General features: G+C 42.8%; 2 protein-coding genes across 3 annotated transcripts in view; both read left to right on the top strand.

Moving 5' to 3' along the window:
• LOC308075809 (moesin-like) overlaps window positions 1–15,363 on the top strand; it is a 40,124-nt gene extending 24,761 nt beyond the window's left edge. The window contains exons 7-14 of the mRNA XM_080415771.1: window positions 286–432; window positions 3,331–3,427; window positions 4,920–5,083; window positions 5,231–5,361; window positions 6,500–6,660; window positions 8,754–8,846; window positions 11,369–11,602; window positions 14,435–15,363. Coding sequence (XP_080271897.1) covers window positions 286–432; window positions 3,331–3,427; window positions 4,920–5,083; window positions 5,231–5,361; window positions 6,500–6,660; window positions 8,754–8,846; window positions 11,369–11,602; window positions 14,435–14,599 — 1,192 coding nt within the window. The 3' untranslated portion in view covers window positions 14,600–15,363. The remainder of the gene's footprint in view (window positions 1–285; window positions 433–3,330; window positions 3,428–4,919; window positions 5,084–5,230; window positions 5,362–6,499; window positions 6,661–8,753; window positions 8,847–11,368; window positions 11,603–14,434) is intronic.
• Window positions 15,364–17,978: 2,615 nt separating this feature from the next.
• LOC308075812 (progesterone receptor-like) overlaps window positions 17,979–22,500 on the top strand; it is a 45,441-nt gene continuing 40,919 nt past the window's right edge. The window contains exons 1-2 of one of the 2 annotated variants that reach the window (XM_080415780.1): window positions 17,979–19,047; window positions 19,161–19,208. In XM_080415780.1, the coding sequence (XP_080271906.1) occupies window positions 18,101–19,047; window positions 19,161–19,208 (995 nt within the window). In that variant the 5' untranslated portion in view covers window positions 17,979–18,100. The remainder of the gene's footprint in view (window positions 19,048–19,160; window positions 19,209–22,500) is intronic. The other variant, XM_080415781.1, reaches the window with a different exon arrangement.

Raw genomic sequence — 22,500 nt, 5'->3', positions numbered from 1 at the left:
TAGTAGTAGTAGTAGTAGTAGTAGTAGTAGTAGTAGTAGTAGTAGACTGGTAATGTATGCGCCTTGTAAATATGAAACAAATTATGTGTAAATCTTGCATTAACTCAATTCAATACATTTCTGTTGGTGTTTGTTGACCAGGTTTGTAGAGTGTTGCAGAGAAAGACACAATCACAGTGGTACTGCATGCCTGCTATAAGTGACTTGTTTACAGGTGAAAGAGTGCATTTTCACTAGACACAAGATTAACTTGTTACTGTCTATCCTCTATAAACTCCTCTACAGAGAAGATGCCATGATGGAGTATCTGAAGATAGCCCAGGACCTGGAGATGTATGGAGTGAACTATTTCAACATTAAGAACAAGAAAGGATCTGAGCTGTGGCTGGGGGTGGACGCCCTGGGTCTCAACATCTATGACAAGACAGACAAGTAGGACAGCTTAAGTGGTTCACTACCCAAACTAAAACAAAGGAGGTGACATTTATTCCTAACCTAGTGTGTCCACACAATATAATCACTATGTGGATTCAAGTTCAAGTTCAACTTTATGGTCATGTTTATTGTAATACAATGAAATACTTCTGGGCACACCACCCAAAAACCTACAAAACACACTATTGACATATGGACTTATTTGTGCATATTACAATATGCAGTAAGAGTAAGGAATTGGGGTAAGATGAGAAACTTTTTACATTTTGAGTTAAAACACATTGTCACAGCCAACTTTCAGTACAAAAATGACACAAAACATTCTTGTTCTTCATTCTTGTTCACCCCTAGAAACAAAAACATGTTGCCTATACATTCAACAAATTCAAGTTGTGTCTTTGGCACAACTTACCCCCAGTTTGGGATAAATTGAGTATGCAAAAAAGCTTGTATGCTCTGATTCTATAAACTACTTGGAATAAGATTTTGTCATTTACGGGAAACAACTTTTCTCTCTCTTCTTAAACTGTTATGTATTAAATATAACTTATAATTACATTTTTTTTCTCATTGATTTAAAGGTAGGGTAAGTGATATATTTTGGTTAAAACAAAAAGTATTTTGTTAAAAGGTTAAAATATTATATTCTAATAGTAATCATTGCTATAGAGTGTTTTTTCAGTAACAGATGTCTCCCTGTCTCTCCAGCTCTTTAATAAACAGAAAATACATTTTTCGGTAGGTGTCAAAATCTCAGCCAATCAGGAGAAAGTACCCATTTTTAAGCTTAATTTGTATAGTGTTCCAATTCCAATTTTGTCTGCTCATTTCTTAGTGTCATCACTTCCAATTTCACTTGTTTAATCTGTATCCTGATTGAGTTCTCTGTCCTGGTTGGATAAAATTGGAAATGAAACTGAAACTGAAACGAAAATGCATTTTCTGTTAAATAAAGAGGTGGAGAGACAAGGAGACTCCTAATACTGAACAAACACTCTATAGCAATGAGTACTATCAGAATATAGAGCTATTTAACACTTATTTTAACCAAAGCAAATCACTTACCCTACCTTTAATATAAGCTCAACTTCTCCTGTCCTAGACCAATCAGCGCCATGCGTTTTTGGATTCCTTTAAACATGCTGTGGCTCATCTTACCCAGTGGCTCAACTTACCGTCTCTCCTACACGATAACATTACATACAGTATTACACAACAACAATGTGTGGTTCATATGGGTGCGTCCGCTGTTCAGCAACCTGACAGCCTGTGGAAATTAACTGTTATTGAGATGGCTGCTGTGTGATTTGATGCGTCCGTAATGTTGTTTAGATGGAAGGAGAAAGAACAGAACTTGAGTGGGGTGGCTAGTGTCAAGGTTTTGCCATTTGCTTTTGCAGCGAGTGGCGTAAATGTTATACCATATTTGTGGTAGTTCCGTGCAAGTCATTTTTGCTGTTCACAGTCCTTCACAGTCCTTGTTTATTTAGTATATTTCAAAGCTTGAATCTTGAACCACCTTGAACCTTTTATCCTTGAAGCTGTACACAAGGCATTAAAAAGGCTTTTAAAGACATAAAAGGCACTCAAAAGCATACAAATACAGAAATTAAATTATAAAAAAAAAACACTGCAGAACACTAATGAACATGAAAAACCACAGCAAAACAGAGAGAGAGAGAGAGAGCAGACCAAATAAGAAAATAAATAGCCTCCCGTTCATTTCCATTCTATGCAGCGAAGGAGCGAATAATGCACATTTGCATCTTCTGCTTTGCGTGGAGTGCAACTTTCAACGGAACATTGACCAGGCGTCCTCTAATAGCAAAGAAGTGAGCGTGTGGTTGACCCCACTTGGATGTCATTGGCTCTTACTCCTTTAACAACATAAGCCCTGTGATATCACATGAGCAGCCGTTGGTTTTTGCGATGGCAGCATCCAGGGCAGGAATTTCAGGGAGGCCACGAAAGCCATGGCCGTCGTTGCCCCTCAGTTTGGCCCCTCAAAACAATGTCATGCCCTGAGGCCACAGTTAATGCCCCAGCTGACTGTACCACTTTCTCCTCTGTCTCTTTCTTGTCAATAAGACACCAGTGTCTCTTTCTTGTCATGTAGACACCAGTGTCTGTCTTTTGTTGAGATTCTAAATTCTTAGTCCCCATCTTTAAACCAATCCAGTAACTTTGATTGGTGCAGGGCTGAGCATGGATCAGATTGTAAATACCATAATTTATGTATTTCACTGCAGATAGTCTACATATCATTTAAAAGCATCCATAACCCTTAAATTCAATTAATTCTTTCAATGGACTAAATTTATTTGATGGCCTTCCTGCCCTGGCATTTGGCCTTTGTGCCCTCATAAAATGGACAACACACGCCTTGCTCCTAAAATGACGAAATTCTCTCTCATACGGCCATAAAGCCTGTTTGAACAGGTGAGTCTTTAACAGTCTTCCGCAAAGGCTCAATCACCTATAGTCTTTAATCCATGTGTGAGGCACAACCAGCAGGGCCTGGGATGAGGATCTCAGAGACCTATACTGGCCACATCATGGGTGGAGCAGAATTAAGGTCACGTAAATATGCAGGTGCCTGACCATGTAGGGCTCTGTATGTGAGTACCAGAACCGTAAAATGGATCCTAAAATTGTCTGGAACCCAGTTTTATATGCATTAGGCCACGGAACCCCCATTTGATACGATTAGTTTTCTCTGGAACCCCAAACTCTCTCAGTGTTCATTTAACTCTGAGAGAGTGGATTTGTATTCTCTCCGAGTTAAAGGGTCACAAGGGTCCATTCGGAATGCTGGTGGTCTCCCCACCTCTGATGTTGAGAGCCAGTGTTACAGAGCTCTTTAAACACGCTGTCTGTTTCTTTCTGCTTCACCAGAATGACCCCAAAGATCGGCTTTCCCTGGAGCGAGATCAAAAATATCTCCTTCAACGACAAGAAGTTTGTCATCAAGCCAATCGACAAGAAGGCGCCGGTACTGCAAACCTTTCTTACAGTTCAATCCATTCACTCCAGCCTCTATGTATTACTCGGGGGCACATCAGGGGGGAAACCTTCATTTACAAAGTGTGCTGCCTTGAGAATAAATTACGAAAACAAAGACACTAAACACAATGCAACTAAAGCATTTGCAAGCAAATTAGCCACATTTGGAAACAGGTGTGCAAGCTTGCAATTCTTTTAGGCATTATAGGCTCTAATGTCATCAGGCTGGTTGCCTGGTAATTTACACCACAGAAGCCTAAGTGAAGAGCAACTTGAGAAATCGCTGGGGCCAAGGACCCCCAGGGGTCTATCCTATATTCATATCTATATCTATATCTGCTATTTTCACCGAATGTTTCGCCCCATAATAGGGACACTAGTGATTCAAACAGCTATAGAAAGATAACTTGAACAGCTGTGTATAACTTTCTACTTTGAACGTTCTACTAGTCAGACACTTTTAGAGCTAGCAATGTAACTATATAACTTAAAGTAGCAAAATAAAGCTGGGAACTGCAGTGTGAATTGCTTATAATCCATTTTATTTAGTTTAAGATCGCTGTTTTGTTGACATGGGTAAGCTTAATCTATATTTAAAGGAGAAAAACAAATTGCTGTCTAATATACAGTGTCTTGCTGAAAGATCAATGTGTTTTCACATTTGATTCCTTTCAGCTTCTGAGGTGGACTTAGACCAGTGGTTATAAAAAATATAATATGTAATATATTGTTACAGAGGGCATCAACTGATGCAAGGTTACTGTGTGTGTGTGTGTGTGTGTGTGTGTGTGTGTGTGTGTGTGTGTGTGTGTGTGTGTGTGTGTGTGTGTGTGTGTGGGTGTGTGGGTGTGTGGGGGTGTGTGTGTGTGTGTGTGTGTGTGTGTGTGTGTGTGTGTGTGTGTGTGTGTGTGTGTGTGTGTGTGTGTGTACGTGTGCGTGTGCGTGTGCGTGTGCGTGTGCGTGTGCGTGTGTGTGTGTGTGTGTGTGTGCACGCGCGTGCGTGCCATGCCTGCGTGTGTGTGTGCGAGACTGACACAGAGAGCTAGAGAGAGCGAAACAAACCCAACTTTTTGTAGAGTTTTTTATGCTAGTGTTTATTTATACTCACTTCACTTAGATTTGTTTCAAATGGACTGTTTGGGAAGGCAAATCGATCCAAGTACCCCAAGCGGTATTAGTACTCCACTTTGACAATAGCTGACTCTTTGACAATAGCTGACTTAGACCATGAATCTGCAATTTTTCCGAAAGAATAACCACAAAAGAACCAAACTCTGGACCGAGTTCGGTTCGCTTTGGAGGGATCTGAGTTCACTTGGTCTGTTCACATGAGCACAAAGAATTACTGAGTCATTTTTTGATATATATATTTTTTTACTCATGGTTTGAGTACACTTCAGAACCTGAAAGGAAGCAAAACTTGGTGTTAAAGTTCATGGGACGGCCCCAGATGTTTTACAGGACTTGTGTTTGCGTTCAAGGATTTTGTTTTCTACGCCCCTCGTCTCCGCATCAACAAGCGCATTCTGGCGCTGTGCATTGGGAACCATGACCTGTACATGCGCAGACGGAAGCCTGACACCATCGAGGTTCAGCAGATGAAGGCCCAGGCCAGGGAGGAGAAGAACAAACGTCAGATTGAAAGGTGAGAAGGTTAGACGGAGCTCTAGCTGTGCTCGTTACTGTTGACAGTTCGCACATCCTCACCCATAAAAACAAAAAGAGAGAACTGTCTTTCAGTTTTCATACTTCATATTTTTCGATGCAGTTTTCTCTTTACACCTTCTCTCAGGGCCTTGCTGGAGAGTGAAAAGAAGAAGCGAGAGAATGCTGAGAAGGAAACTGAGAAGATTGCCCGGGAGACCATGGAGCTGATGCAGAGATTGAGGCAGATTGAGGAGCAGACCAAGAGAGCTCAGGATGGTCTGATGACAATCTGAATACAAATGTCTCTTTCTGCTGCTGTAGTTTCTGTGTCTGGTTAAAGGTCAGAGTCGGGATGTCTTAGGGATAATGAAGTAGCTCTGAGTTCAGGGTTCAGCACAAGGTTTATAATAGAATAACGCGATCGGCTTTGTTGTGTGTAGCGTATATGCAACTGTGTTTGTGTGCGTGCGTGCGTGCGTGCGTGTGTGTGTGCATTTATGTGTGCATGCCAGATGTTCTTGTGTGGGTCCTTGTGAGTATATATCTATTTGATTTTACTTACTCCTTTATGCTGATGTTAAATAGTGTTACCTAGGAATGATTTGTATGCCAGTAGGCTGTATAAATTATTTGATTACAATTATTTGATTGCGATATTTAACGTAATGTTAGATTAAAAAACAAACGATCCCACCATTCTGATACACTTGGAATAATCTTAGCCTACAGTATGTATGCAAATGGAAGGCTTTCTTTGCACTCTAGATTTAGTAGGTCACTTACATGGTAAAAAGTTATTTCCACCCCGCAGGATAGAAAGCAACCATGTTTTATTTCCACTCACATATTCAAGAATAAATTATGTATGCATTCTTTGTAAATGAAATTGCCTAAAAATGTAACCTTGGTGTCCCTCTTTGGGCCTGTCATTGTAGGTGAAAATGGTCAAAAATGGCAAACAGCGCATTGCATCACAACGTGTTGTGATCTCGTAGATCGGGTATTTTCGAACGCATCTGTGTGTCATTTTTAGATTTCTTTGGCTATTAAAAAATAGCAGATATACAAGCTCATAGCGCGGCAGCGAGTGCCGTGCTATGAGCTTGTAGATCTGCTGTTTTTGAAAAATCGTGATAATTCGTGGCAAAATCTTGGATTATATTTTTTAAACAGAACATTTGTAAAATATTTAGTTCCAGGAACCCCCAGAAGCAAAGATTTGAGTTACAAATGTCCGCCAAAATATATATATATATATTTGCACAACTTTTCATGATTTTTCAAAAATAGCAGATCATCTATATTTGCTATTTTTGAATAGCCCCACGGACAATAGTGAAAATTACTTTCTCGGCCCAACCCTAGCGTGCATACACATGACATGTACATCCGTGTCCATGTGTGTGTGTTTCAGAGCTGGAGGAGCAGACGCGCAGGGCTCTGGAGCTGGACAAAGAGAGGACCATGGCCCAGGACGAGGCTGAGAAGCTGGACATGGACCGCAGGGCTGCTGTGGAGGCCAAGGCCGCTCTGCTAGACCAGTCTGACAACCAGCTGCAGAACCAGGACAACGTGGTGCGCAGTCACACAACAATAACAACAACTACTAATATATGTCACGCGTCACGCGTCACAATATACAAAACAAGACCAAGCGGGCCCTATCTCCTGTCTGGCGCAACAAGGCTCTTGTGCATCTCCTCCCCCCCATATGATATTTGGGGGGGTCCCCAGATGATAGTGAAGTGACAATTTAAGGACTTTTAAGACCCTTTTTAATAAAAAAAAAAAAGAAGAAAAACACCATTACTACAACAAATGTAATCAACAAACTATACTATAAAACATTGGCAAGAGGCGTTGTGAGCTTGTAGATCTGCTATTTTCACAATATTTATCTGTGGAACGGAGTCAAACAAAATGGGGGGTCCCCAGTTCAAATATGATTATTTTGGGGGGTCGCGGCCTGAAAAGGTTGAGAACCACTTGTCTAGATACCAAATGGCCACACGTCGATTTTGCGCGTGCAAGTGTGTTGGTCTTAAAACGAGATGTGGTCTGGTGCCATCATGGCACAATGCTATTCGAGGGCGTCAAGGGCTCACTCAAATGGGTAGGGTTCATCCTCCAGGGAACACGTTGGCCTAACCAAGGGTGGAGCTAAACGATATAGGTCATGGAGCCGCTTTGTGCTGATGCCGGGGCATGTCCAGTCCATATGGACATGTCTGCATGCCCACCGCAGACAGACAGACAGACAGACGGGCAAACTTGATCTTCATAATAGATCTAACCCATGCCATGGTAGGGTAGGGTTCGTTAACCTTTAGTTCAGTCTGTTAAAGTGAGGGGTATTTACTGGCAACACTATATGTTTGACCTGGTTTCCTGGCCTGATCCTGTTGTGTTGTGTGATATATTAGAAGCCGGCGCCCAGCCCAAGACCTTGAAACAGTCCTGTAATCAATATTTCAAAATTAGTCTACATATATATCCGACAGCAGGTTTCTCCTATAGTTTGAACAGACAGGGAGCGATGTCTCCAGGCTGCAAAGAGACAGTTTCTGGAGCAGTATAGTGACATGTTGAATGGAGAACAGTTGATCCATATTCTGGGGGTAACATCAGCTATAAAAATACCAGATCTACAAGCTCACGTGTCGTGTTGCATGGGTTGTGTAAGTTTAGAGATTTTGTGTAGACCGAAAAAGGCAGTCCAAGGACAAAGGCAACAGAGGTCTAGTTGATTAAGTGGTTATACGGTTCTTTGTGTGTAGCAGCTCAAAGAAGCATATGATTCTGCTCCTCCTCCTGTTCACTGGGAGCATTCTGCAGAGCAGCATGAATACTGTCTCTTAACCACCTGAGCCCTAGCATCCCTATTTTGGAGCGAACATTCTAGCGGAAATTAGCCGATCTACAAGCTTTGTGATAATAGCAGATAATAATCTATAAGATCACAATGCGTCGCATCTGCTATTTTCAAAAGATTTTTATACATTTGAAAACGTCTGAAATGGGACATTCTGCACAATGAGTACTTTCTACTTTTGCTACTTTAAGTACATTTTGATACCAATACTCTTGTACTTTTACTCAAGTACATTTTTTATTCTGTTTTCTAATTACGTAACAGAGTATTTCTATATTGCAGTATTGATACTTTTACTTAAGTAAAACATTTGATTACTTTTTCCACCACTGCTACTAAGTAGCACTCTGCATCACTAGTCAGTTGAATGAAACCCAGTGTGACATTCAAGTCTGATATACAAAAAAACACATGAGGTCATGTTTACTATCCACAGAGGGACCACAGCGATGGAAACACAGTCAACACACGTCTCTCTCACACACACACGCACGCACGCACGCACGCACGCACGCACGCACGCACGCACGCACGCACGCACGCACGCACGCACGCACGCACGCAACCCACACACACGCACGCACGCACGCACGCACGCACACACACACACACACACGCACGCACGCACACACACACACACACACACACACACACACACACAATATTGATCTTAGATCTATAACTAACACCAAGTCCCTCTTTGTGTGTGCGCGCGCGCACATGTGCGTGCGTGCGTGTGTGTGCGTGCGTATGTGTGCGTGGGCGTGTTTGCGTGCGTGCGTGCGTGTGCTTATAGGCCACTGAGCTCGCGGAGCTTACCTCTAAGATCTCTCTACTGGAGGGAGCCAAGAAGAAGAAGGATGAAGAGGCGAAGAGGTGGCAGCAAAGGGTGAGTGTGAGGTGATGTTCCACATGAATTAAAGATGAGGAGTCAAGCGGTGGGTAAAACAGAAGTCACACCCAACAATGTTCACTGGGAACTTTACTGAGAAGTTGTCAGTGCGTGTTTTTTCTGTGTTTATGCACAGTGAAATCTCCAGGGTTAAAGGGGAATGAGACACAAGGCCGATTTTGTAGTTTCTTTCCTAAAGAGCTGGAGAGACCCAGCTGTTACTGAACTAACACTCTATCTATGACAAGGATTTATATCAGAATATAGACTTTTCAACCAAAACATGTGTGTTAAAAGCACCTCTACAGGTGAGTGTGTGTGTGTGGGGGTGTACACACCACAACAAAACAAACACAATACCAGCACTCACGGAAGCATCGTCTTCTGTTTTTTATGGCAAAAGCGAACAGATTTCAGCTCTAAGCCATCATCAGCATGAAAATGTCGTTTTATAGAAATGTGATGTGAAATTTATGTGATCATCTGTGATGATGGCTTAGAAACGTGTTTGTTCCTGCCTTCGGTGAACAGATGATGATGGAACCACAAGCAATGGTATTGTTTGTTTTGTTCTCTACCGCAAGAGCCTCATCTTTAATTCATCTGGAGCGTCACCGCTCTGGAACCGTGCATTTACATGCGCCTACATACAAGAAATGTTCCATGTAATGTCTATGTATTTAGTTTGTTCATTCATTTCATTGATTAACCTGTATTTATCCAGGGAGGATGATTGAGAGCAAGCTCTCTTTTCCAAGGACACCCTGATGATATCATGTACAACAATATAATGAAAAACTATTTAAAAAAAGAAACCATTGAAAACCACATTGAAAACCAATCATAGATGCAGATAAATAAAGGGCTACATGCGTCCTCAAGAAGCACCCTAAATGTCTCTATGTATGTCTAATTTACCTATAACGAATCCCATGCTAATTTACAGTATGTTTAATTATTTAGCATAACTTTGAGCAATATTTAGTTTTAGGCTACTATTTGTTACTTAACTGAAATATATCATATACAACATTTTCACCCCAGCTCAGTCAAAAAACTCTTGGATTCGAAATCGAAATCGATATAAATATCTATGAGCATAATAGGTATATATATGCTGTACATATTTTGGCGTTAAGGCGCTGTCTAAATGTATTCATTCCCTGTAAGCATGAAAATATTTCTAATAAAATCTGCCCAATAGATATTACAGGGAAGGAAATAGTTAAACTCCCAAAGGGGAACATAGAAACAGAGACGTGGGCAGCAGAAGAACATGCAGTACAGCAGAGCAGCAAGATAGCAGAGCAAGGAATGAGCAGGTAAACCAAGGACATGTAAATAAGGCAAGGACAAATACGTCACTTTCTTGGTCTTGCAATTCCAGCTGGCAGATTGTCACCGTTCGTCAGGTGCTATGAGGCAAATTGGAGCTGGAAGTGTGGTGGAATGGATCAAAGTTAATGAGAGTTTACACAAGGGTCTCTTGTTTTTTGATTTGCACATTATGTAATTATTATTTATACATAATGTGTATCTAAAAGGCAATAGAGTAAGTTTCTGACTGGGCTGTCTAGCCTGAAATACTGCCCAGTCAGAAATTTACTTTGTGCTCTTTTAAATACCTCAAATTTCAGAAAACATAGTGTGATATGTCTCCTGAATTTTCCTGAAGCGATTAATTGACAAAGGTCACAATCATTCAAAGATAGAATTTATTCATAAGCTTGTCCACCTGGCTCTCATTGACTTCAATGCATTCCATCGAACGTTCGGCTCCAGTTTGCCACCCAGTGCGTCTATGGCACATGTCATGAAGTAGAACGCCTGTCCTCTCCTTAGCCCGTTCCAGTCAGGTGAAGCATGCATGTGACTGATCACCTCAGTTGGCACTACTTTGAGTTGTCTGCCTGAACTAGCTCTGCAGGTTTCGCATCATTATGTAAACGTACCGGAAAACAGGTAGTCCTTCTGCTCAGACAGTGCAGTAGTGTGGGTTCAGTAGCGTTCAGTTGCATTAGTGTGCAAGATGCTGAGAATCATGGGAGAATGCAATGTGCATATGATGGGAGAATGCACTGCACGCGTGATGTGAGAATGCACTGTGCATGCGATGTGAGAATGCATGCAGTAATTCTACTGAATTCCTACTAAATGGGATGCTGGCCTAAATGTGATAGAGGACATTGAACGCACAGTGCATGAAATGGGGAGATTTTAACCTGAACTTGACCCAAGGCCTAACATTGCCTTATGTGTATCCTAAAAAAAAAGAAAAGTTTCCCAATATTATAAAGAAGATTTTTCTCTTGAAACTGGGCCACATTTTCCATAATTTCCAGAAAGTTTCTGACCCGTCCAATATTATAAATTAAGATTTTTCTATTGAAACTGGGCCAGAATATATATAACCATAGAGCTTCACTGCAAGTGGTGTGTGTGTGTGTGTGTGTGTGTGTGTGTGTGTGTGTGTGTGTGTGTGTGTGTGTGTGTGTGTGTGTGTGTGTGTGTGTTAACAGGCCGTGATGGTGGAAGCTGATTTGGAGCGAACCAAAGATGAGCTTAAGGCTAAACTCATGGGTGTCCACATCCAGGACACAGTGAACTGTCACATGCAAGATCACGACGAGACAGACGAGAGCAATGCTGAAGCCAGCGCTGAGCTGACGTTACCCGGCATGGTCCGAGACCGCAGTGAGGAGGAGAGGATGACGGAGGCGCAGAAGAACCAGAGGCTGAGGAGAAGCCTTAAGGTCAGACTTTGTTCTTTTGGCAAATGTTAACCACTTCCAACCTGCAATCACTATTTTGGGCTTGTCATTATAGGCAAAGATTTTCCAAAAAATAAAACAATAAAAGAATGTAGCCTATAGGCCACAGATTTTCCAAAACCTCAAATCATTTAAAAACAAGAAATGACACAGTCATATTATGTGACCGTGTGACCGTGTGTGTGTGTGTGTGTGTGTGTGTGTGTGTGTGTGTGTGTGTGTGTGTGTGCGTGCGTGCGTGCGTGCGTGCGTGCGTGCGTGCGTGCGTGCGTGCGTGCGTGCGTGCGTGCGTGCGTGCGAGCGTGCGTGCGTGCGTGCGTGTGACGCTTGTTTCTATCAGGGTTGCCATGTCCGCTTATTATAAGCGACTTTGGACTTGTTTTTTGAATTATTCAAATAAGTGGTTCTCAAATATTTCCATGAAAATGTTTTGTGCCAGGGAGCATTTGTGTTGTTAGAGTGTTTCAAAACATATTCCAAATATTCCACATTTCATTGCAAGAGTTTTTGAAAGTAGCAGATCTACAAGCTCAAAGCGTGTGGCATCGTGACGCGTTGTGAGCTTATAGATCGATCGTTTAAAGTGCTCATGTGGCCTATAGTTGCTTCTTTTCGGCTTGTTTTCTTAGACCTGGTTGCTTATGTCTCTCACAAAACATGGCAACATTGAAAAAAAGATTTTCGCTGGCCGAGTGAGAAACAGTGCCACAGATTTACCTTAGAGATATATACAGTGGCCAAACACAGTATTGCATCGTGCTCTGTAGGTCTTTAGATGCCATATTCTGAGAGGACATTGAGCCCTCATTGGCTGGCCCTTTACCAAGACCAGTCAATGAGGAAAAAGTGATGAGAAAGTGATGAGAAAGTGACGAGAAAGTGACGAGAAAGTGACGAGAAATCTACGTCTAAACATAGACCTGCTGCTCTTCGAGCAAGCTGGTAAAGATATATAGGCCACTGAGCTTTACCCAGGTGAAGCTGTGCCTCAGTATGTTGACAATATGAAATAGGAACATTTAGTACTTTTACATAAGCACCACAATGCAACTATAACTATTGCTAATCACCACTCTAGGCTGACAGGTCTTTGCAAGATAGCGATTTATTAAGTGCACATGGACAAAAAAACTAGAGCTAAACTAAGCTAATATAAGCTAGCCAATTTGATTTGATTTGATTTTAATTATTAGACATCATACAGTAAAAACACATGTTACATCATGTTCATCGGAGAAACGTCAAGGATCCAAACACAAGAAAGTCGTGCGACTTATTTCCATTGTGGTCCTTGGTCTGAGACATAGAGGAGGAAAAAAAATGAAAATACATAGAGGCAGACAGTAGTACAGCAATAAATAATACAATCAAGAGCTACACTACCCACAGCATAAATACATAGAATCGCATTACTAATATAAGTGACCACATACTATTCTGCAACATTTTCTAAAATATAAAAGAATAAGCCAGCCAATGCAGCTGTTTTATAGTCTCAGAGTCATCCTCTGCCACTTCCTCTGCCTGACAAGGCAGACATGACTATTCTCAACCCACCTATCACAAGGTGTTACAATCATATGAGCATTCAGCATCAGCATCTATGTCGTTGTTGTTCCAGTATATCTCATGTATCCTTCCTATCTTATTCAGAGACCTTTCGTGTTCAGTACACACAAGTGTCCAGTAACAGGTCAGCTTGTTCCCTCTAGATATCAACACCTTGCAAGTTCAAACTGGCTTATGGATATTTTTAATATACTGTAGCTTCTCATGACAGTCTAAATGAGAGCTCATCTGCTAGTCAGTCTGATCAATATAATACTGTATTATGAGAACATGAACACAGCAATTCTTATAAATGAAATGAAATGAAAATAATGGAAACTACATTAGTAAGCAAGCAGATGACTGACAGCACCCAATGGTAATTATTAACATTGGGGAAAGAAGCGAATATAATGATATGAAGCTTATCCCGAAGGGGGATTTTGTGTAGTTTCATTTTGGAGAGTCTCCTGAGCCGTCTTTTGTGTATTAATATTTCTCAGTGAAATATGCTATTGGGATGCAGACCAGGTGCACTTTCTCTGATTGCCTGCTCCAATGTGAGTGCTCCAATACCGGCAATACTTCGTAGAAAACCCCACCAGATGAGTGGAAATAGTGGAACTGCAAGATAAAAATGAATGGCGTTTAGCTCAAGTTCCCTTTTTTATTGTGCTACTTCTGCAATATTCTATATTCTATAAATACTATTCTAATCTTATAGACCGGGGCAATGAGGACAGGCCCTTGACTACCAAGGGCCCTTGGGGGGCCCTGGGCCAACAACATTTTTACTAAAATGTACATAGGTTAACGCTCAAATACGTGGGCCCCTCAGCCTACACAGTACACGGCCCCTCCGATTACGGCCCCACTAAGGTCCCTCCTCCGGCAAATATCATGTAAATATTGTAGGCAGACAATAAATCATTTATGATCAAATGTCTGCAGGTGCTTTTTTTAAATCACTAAATGCCTTACAACGTGGGTAGTGTGATTGCAACTGCCCATTCTAGGTAGTGCGAGGGGGGGCTGAAAGATAATTGGGCCCCAGGGGCTCCCATAAGTCTTAATGCTTCCCTTTTTGATAGATGGTGTGAACATAGAGAGCAATCAATCACGTGAAATTCCATAGGTGTGCAAAGTTACAGTACTGCCAAATAAAATATTGTTCTGAATCATACTGTGTGTATGTGTGTGTACGTGTGAGCGTGTGTGCGTGTGTGTGCGTGTGTGTGTGCGTGTGTGTGTGTGTTCCTCTCAAAGGTCCTGAGCACAGAGCTGGCTGCGGCCATGGATGAGAGCAAGATGACGCCCAATGACCTGATCCACGCTGAGAACGTCAAACACGGCCGCGACAAGTACAAGACGCTCCGTCAGATTCGCCAGGGCAACACCCAGCAGCGCATCGATGAATTTGAGTCCATGTGAGAGAGTTTACTGTGGGGAGGGAGTCCCTGAAGGAGCAGATACCTCCATGGGGAGAGAGATGCTAAACCACTTTAACCCTGGTGTCGCAATTTTGGACATGTAATGTAATAAAAACAAAACGAACAAACAAACAAAAACATTTACGAATCAAATATTTGTCGAAAATATCAGTTGTACGCGTTCACACTGCGGTGCGACGTTGTGAGCTTGTAGATCGTCTGTTTTTGAAATAATTTAGAAAATGTTTGTGGTTAAGTGGTTAAATTAAGACAGACAGAATGAGTGTGGAAATGTAGGCTATAGCTACTGATTGTGTTTGTAGGAATGTTTTAATAATTCCCGGCTGTGCAGCCAGGTTAAAACACTGTTAAGATACTGTTATAATTATAACATTTTTGTGCCATTTGATCTGAAAACGGTGTCAATGAAAAAGTGACTCTGACGTCTTTGGAGAACCATTCCTAATCCTAAATATAGGCTCTGCTGAAAAATAACATACAATACACCATCACTTTACAGTAGTTTACAAACCTGATCTTGATCTTGCAGGTTTATGCTCCTGTTATCTCATATTCCTTCATTTATAACTATCATTTAGAGCGTTGTTTGGCACCACTGTGAAATAGACAGAAAACGTGTTCAAGTGTCAATATTATGTGGGCACATAGAGTATCATGTTGATTAGCCTATATGATTTTGTGGGATACAGTCATGAAAATCAGTTAATGACAGAAATAACATCCTGGTAAGTGTTAAATTGTGGATCTGGTCTCTTGGAAATAAATCATGAATTAATAACCGGTTTCAGATATCTTGTACAATACAATCCTCTGTTCATCACTGTCCTGTTAGCTGTGAGATATTGTGGCCTGCATAGTTTTTGCAACTATGCCTAACCCTAACCTCAACCTCAGTAAAACTGCCTAAACCTAGCCTTAAGCCTAACCTCAGTAAAAACTATGCCTGCCGGGAGCACGGTGGCACAGTCGGTAGCGCTGTCGCCTCACAGCTAAGGTCCTGGGTTCGATTCCCGCCGGGGACGCTGTGGGTGCTGTGGGTGTGTCTTCTCCTCCGCGTCATCAGCGCCCATACCATAGGTGGGGTTGGTGAAAGGGCCTACTCTGTGTGGAGTTTGCATGTTCTCCCCATGTCTCCTAGGGTAGTTAATACCCTCACAAAAACATGTAGTAATCCTGGTCACTATACTGCCTCCCCCTGGTCAGCCGGGGCGCCTGATGGAGGGGAAGGGAACTGGTTGGAATAACGTGTTCCTTCCACGCGCTACGTCCAACCAGGGAAACTCCCCCCTGTCAGGTGACAAGAGGGTCAGTTGGCTCTCATGCATTGAAGGAGGCATGAGCTCGGCCCTGGCCTCCCTAGGCTGGTGGGGGAGTGTAGTGCCCAGGATCACTTAGCAAATTGGCACCGGGTGAAAAAAGGGTTACAAAATCGAGGGATAAAAATATAAATAAATAAAAACTATGCCTGCGAGGAAGCCAATCAGACACAGGTAGGGCGGGTCTATGGGTGGGTCTTCCTATAACCTTGGTGGTCAAGCCATATAGGGAGAGTTGCGTCACCTCCGATCACTTTATTGGACCAGTCATCTACAGAGCCTTATTGGCGAATAGTGACAAAGCCCTGAACCGGAAGTTTATGGAATGCACTGGAGTCTATGAGCGTTTGTCACTATTTCGAGTTTACATGAACAACGTGACCGGCGCTGTTTTCTACCCCCGAGCCCGAGGTGACGCAACTCTCTAATACAATGCTCTACTTGGTGGTATCCATAATTTTACATGATGATTTACCATTCTGTCCCTATCGGGATGCAACTCGAAATGCGCTGAGTCGGCTGAAGCAGACTTCGCAACATTCAGCATGGCGACTAGCTCGGCTGCTACTTGCTCCGCTTCAGACGGCGCGTCTCCGTTGTTTTAACAGTTTTTTGACAGAGTCATCGCTCTACTCTTTCTACTTTTGGGTTTGAGAATGGCACTTCCACATGCTGATTATTTTCAAAGGTGTGATGTCACGTTCTCTTTCTGTATAGTCCGGCTTGAGAGTTAGCCAGTTGTGAGTGACAGTGCACCGTCTTCCCTCTATTTCCAGTTTACTTCACACCTCATTGATTTCAAGCCTTATTCGCCTGGGGTGGGAATGAAGGCGTTGCTTGGAGGTAATGAGACCGAGACACGGCGCACGGTGTGATCTCGTGAGATTGCATCCGTCCCAAAACAGAGAGGCATACAATAGCCAGTCTCCCTCCGAGTATGGAGATGGTGGACCCTTCTAGTTGAATATTGTGAGGGGATCCAGTTGAAAGAACAAGTTACGGTAGTAATTTATCTCATCTGGAGGGCAAGCCAAAATTGCACTCTAAAAGCCACTGGGATAAATCAATAAGGCACTGGGCTTTCTTTTATTTTATTTTTTTTATAATAAGTGGTTCTCAATGCAGAGTCCTGGGACCCCCAGGGCTCCTTGAGGGGGTTTCAAGGGGTCCCCAGTAGCATTGTGAGCTTGTAGATCTGCTATTTTCAAAAAACTCTTGAACAAATGTGGAAAGAATTTGGATATTTTAAACATTTTAATAACACAAATCTTCCCTGGTGCACAATATTTTCATGGGTCCGCATTCTTTGCCAGCCAAATACATATTCATTTGGGGGTCCTTGACATGAAAACGTTTGACAACCACTGAGGTAGAGAACATTCACATATAGTTTAATGCGCCCACTAGTGATGACATTGAAGTACTGCGCCACTGAATGAAGTGACGCAGTAGACCTACTCAGGACAGTTCAGGACTTCCCTCTCCTCGCCTCTCAAGACCCAAAAGTGAAATTATTCGTTTGCAGTGGTTCCCACTTCCCAAACATTTTAGCTCAAGAGTCAAGACCCAAAAGTGAAATTAGACGTTTGCCCGGTACCCAAGCTACTGAAAATAGCGGATCTACAAGCTCACAATGCTATGCTTCACACCGCCTTGTGAGCTTGTAGATCGGCTATTTTCACTTCTTCTTAAACATCTGTTTTCTAATATGTGGAATTTCTTTCTTTTTTATAATTATTATTTTTTATTCATGAAATTATTTTTGAAAAATAATTGAGTGTTTTTTTTATTTTCTTTTTAATGTTTTGACATTTACTCGTAGCCCATAAAAATTGGTCCGCGACCCAAAGATGTCTCTTTGGAGAAATAGGACTCTGGATCTGGTTTTATTCTACAGAGCAACCAGACAAACACATGACCGAACTCTCATTGGGCGAATGCTAGCTCACACCCCGGGAAACGTTTTATTGCTCCCTCCTCTCCCTCCCTCTCTCCCTATCTCTATCTCTCTCTCTCCCTTGCTCTCTCTCACACTGACTCTCACTCTCACTCTTACTCTCTCTCCCTCTCTCTCTCTCTCTCTCCCTCTCTTTCTCTCTCTCTCGCATGCCACTCTAAATAAAAATTACTGAAATTCTAAGCGAGGGGGGAAGCTTCAGAAGAAGATGTCTCTTCGGTCGAGAGCGGCCGTCGAGTTGGATAAAGTTCCCGACACTTTGCTAACAGTGATAAAGGAACGCGGTCCTCCGGACGGAGACACTTGTGAGAGTCTCTCCAACGCAGTGTCCGTGTCCTTGGCTCTGGGCGCCCAGCAGCAGCACAACGACAGCACTATGTGCTCTAATTATAACGGTGCGTTTGAGGACAACGCCGTCCCGGCGGCGACATGTTCCACCGACGCGGCGGCGGCGGCTGGCACTGCGATTATGATGATGGCCTCAGCGGAAGAGGCACCGACGAGCGGACTCAGGGGTCACGGCGGCGGCGGCGGCGGCTCCGTGGGGTCGTTCTTAGGGGTGAGCCCCGGTGACCTGTACCAGCTGACCTCCTGCATGGATCTCCTGAGTTCCAGCGAAGTGGACGGCGGCGGCGGCGGCGCACGGAGCGCGCGTCCACCACCCCCCACCGTGTCCCGGTACACCTGGAAGGAGTCCAACTTCTTCGTGAATGCGGGTGGCGGCGGTGGTGGTGACGAGCCCGTCACCTCCTTGGCGCTGCCCCCCTCCTGTCACCCGGGTGCTGCTGACGACCTGGACCTGGGCGGCGCGTGGTGCGTTAGCGACACGTTATTAGGCGGCGGCGGCGGCGGCGACCGATTCGAGCCGGAGCGAAGCGGACCGCCGGGGGCCGGTTGTAATTCGTTATGTAAACACTGTAACTATGGACAGTCCTCCTCCTCCTCCGCCTCCTCCTCCTCGCACGGATCCGGGCAACAACACTGCCGCTGCGTAGCTGTCCCGTCTGAGGCGGGACAGCATACGGGGGTGATGATGATGATGGGACCGGGAGGACACCGCGGGCTCCAAGTGGAAAGTTACCCGAGAGAGACGACCCATGACAGCTACTCTGCAGCTGTCAAGAGAGAAGCCGTTGGCTGGGTCGATATGACCAGGTAAAATGACGATAATAATAACAACAATGATACAATTTATATTTATATATGTATTTATTATATATTTATTATATATGTATATATATTTATATGTATTTATATTTATAATACAGTTACTCTACCGTCAAGAGAGAAGCCGTTGGCTGGGTTGATATGACCAGGTAAAAATGATAATAATAACAATAAAATATTATACAAATTTCCAGTATAAATCTGAGTCTGATATAGCCTATAAGATTTTTTTCAATGCAGTTTATATTCTAATACAATTGTATGGTCCACTCCAGTTAATTCAAAGTGGTCTATTTTCTAGCAGCTGCAAGGAATCTTAGTTTTTAGATTATGTAGGCTAGCCTGTTCAGTCTACTGGTATATTGTAAAATGGTATTGTACAAATTCCATACCTTTGCATCGATCAATTATGGTAGGCTAGGTATACTTTACCTTCTTCCAGCCCTACTGGCCACAACTTACAAGGTGCTTTTTTGGTTAATTGGTTACACCAATTTCATCCAATTAAGAGAGCCCATTTATCAGCTTAAATTTTTATAGTGTTCCAGTTCCAATTCTGTCTTTTCCTTTTTTGTGTTTCATCACTTCCAATTCACTTGTTTACACAGTTCACTTACAGCACCCTTAACCAGGGGTTTTTCTATAATGGTAACCGGAAGACACCTGAGAAGTTTGGGCACCTTAATGTTAAATTGGTTAATTGTTCCAAAACAAAATAAAGAATACATGTTTGTTTTGTAAAATGGTCTGACATAAGGTATAGACATTATGGCGTAATATTTCAACGATTGCTACAAATTGCTACAAAACCTGTGGATAGCCAGTCGTTATGGCTTAAAACAAGTTGAAGGGTACATTTAGGTCTGATAATGATGTACAGTGCATGTTTAAATCATGTATACTTTACTTTAGTTCAGACCATTTTCCAAAGCATACTTCAATTCTTTACTTGTTCCACATTCAGGAAGAAATAGCCAATTTCACATTGAGGTGCCCGCTGCCCAGACTTCTCAGGTGCCCACTGTTCCTGATTTTGATACCATTTCATTTTGGTAAAAGAAAGTAACAAGTACTCACAATACAACTTAGACCCAGGATTTACACATACAAGCGTAATGAAACACTTATTTCCAATGTATCCTTCTATAACACATAATACAGTCATTACAATTCGCTAATTGAAAGTTGTGATGATGATGATGGTGACATGGCTTTTGTTTGTTTAGGTGATTAGACACACAGGCTAACAAAGTTACGTTTGGAGGGGGCTTTAAGGCGGTGGTTCTCAAACCTTTTAATTTCAACGACCCCCATAACTCTGAGAGTGTACACTGTACACGGCACGGTAGAGTTGCAGATCTGTATGTAACGGTCCATTAATTTAGAACCCCAAAGAACCCTGAGGGTCCCTGGACCCCACTTTGAGAACCACTGCTTTAAGGGATTCATTCATCTGCCGTTAAGGGAAGCCTTATCTGTCCTTGTCAGACTTACTGTCAACGCAAGGGTTTAGGGTTGTACAGGAGACCCTTAGTTATGGAGATATGAAGAGTACTTTACATGCTATGCAATTTCCCGTTCCTCTCCTATTGCTGTGCCTAGTCAGATCCATAGGCAAAATTTGATGAGTTGGCTATGGACATGGTAGGCTACATTGCACTCACCACGGTCAACATTAAATCAATTGCACTCCCATAACTGTCTTGCCTTATGGCCTTGGGCAAATAGTGTTTCACACAGAACTAGACTGAATCTGAGTCTGTTTCTCCTCCCGCTAGCGTTTATGAGTTTAGTTTATTTCTGCTGTGGCTATAACCTTGCACACGTTCAGACTTCTTCTATAAGTGTCACTGTAAACAAGAGATAAAGCACCTGCTGTAGATTTCCTGCCAAGAATGTGAGAAAATGAACCGGATTTTGTTTGATTGATGCCCAGTTAACAGAGTCACAGCCACTCCAAAGACCACCTTGTTCGCGGGCTGAATTCATGGTCAACATAAGCTGACTCAATATTGTACAAAACAATATGCTTGCCAATCACATTTTTTATTTAATAGCATTAACCCTGGTGTCCCTAATTATTTGTTCTTGTTTTCATTTTGAAGAGAAAGAAATTGCAGATCTACAAGCTCACAATAAGCTTGTACTTTCGACCGGCTATTGTCATTATTTGTCGTGCGAGACGGTGCGACAAAGTATATAGGGCTTAAAGGGGCATGAAATCCTAGGCAGATTTTCCGAGCCAGTTTTACGGTTGAGGTTATGCACCTGGTGCTTAGTGCACTGTATTTCTGAACGGTAAATGCACCGACTGCACAGCGTTTACCAACGACCAGAGAGCAGAGCACACCGTGCTTTCAGTGCATGTTTCCGAATGCTCCCATAAGGTCATGTCAGAGCCTGCCATGCTTTTACCCTGCAGTAGTTGTCAAGCTGACCTGGAAAGCAAACTACAAAATCAGTCTAATGATTAACATTATCCGTTGCATTTACACAGTTACATTGGGTAAATGTGCAACTAGAAGAGGATAGAGGATAAACTTAGCATCATAAATCTGATACTTATTATAATCCCCATGCTGTGTCATCACCACGTGGTCTGTCTGTCTGTTCTAAATTCATCACACTGGATCTGTAGCACGTACACACAGTGAAATCCAGAGTGTTCATTTAACGAGTGTGTATCTTTAGTGGTGCTGGGGGTATATTTCCTAGGGTTCAAATCCTCCCCGGTGCCTAATGGCACGCTGCCATGCCATAGTCCAACGACCTATTCTTCTGAATTGGTCAGATGGTGCGCATTATAACTAAGCCTGACCCTGGCTAACATTAGCCTAACAGCCATTTGGGAAGTCTGAATAATGGGCCGTCAGTCGGACTAATGGGCAGCCAGCCACCCCCTCCGGCTTGACCAGGCACCCCAAATTGGCGGTAGGAGAGGGTGATCGGGTCGCCTGTGCAGCCAGGGAGCAGAACTGGGAGGTATTAGCATGCTCCTCTGTACGCGTTATGCCCTCCCGGTGAAACTAAGCTTCTGGAGACTGCAGGGTGACACATGGGTGTCTTCTACACCCTCCCTCAGACCAACAAGTAGGAGTTGGCAGTGACAGAGACTATACACATGGGGGGGGGGGGGGGGGGGGATTGTCAATAACTAAATTGGGGAGGAAAAAAACAAAACCCTAAGCTGGCCGTGGTGGATTTTACCGTGGACCATCTGTGCATCTTTCTTTGTTAGCAGAGGAGTGCTACCTTTGTTATTGTGTACAAAGTTGTACTTCCGTGCCAGTATAGTTCCATTCCATAAACTGGTGCCTACCAGTTTATGGAATGTGCAATGCACTGATATTCTTCTTGCATCTTAATGTCTATATCAGGTACAGTATGCTATGCTCATGCACCTTATGTCTGACCTCATGTACATACTGTGTAAATATGTAG

This window comes from Gymnoscopelus braueri (assembly GCF_963280865.1).
Source record: "Gymnoscopelus braueri genome assembly, chromosome: 20".
NCBI classification, from domain to species: Eukaryota; Metazoa; Chordata; class Actinopteri; order Myctophiformes; family Myctophidae; genus Gymnoscopelus; species Gymnoscopelus braueri.
The sequence above is the reverse complement of the archived record's forward strand: the minus strand, read 5'-3'. Positions and strand labels throughout refer to the sequence as shown.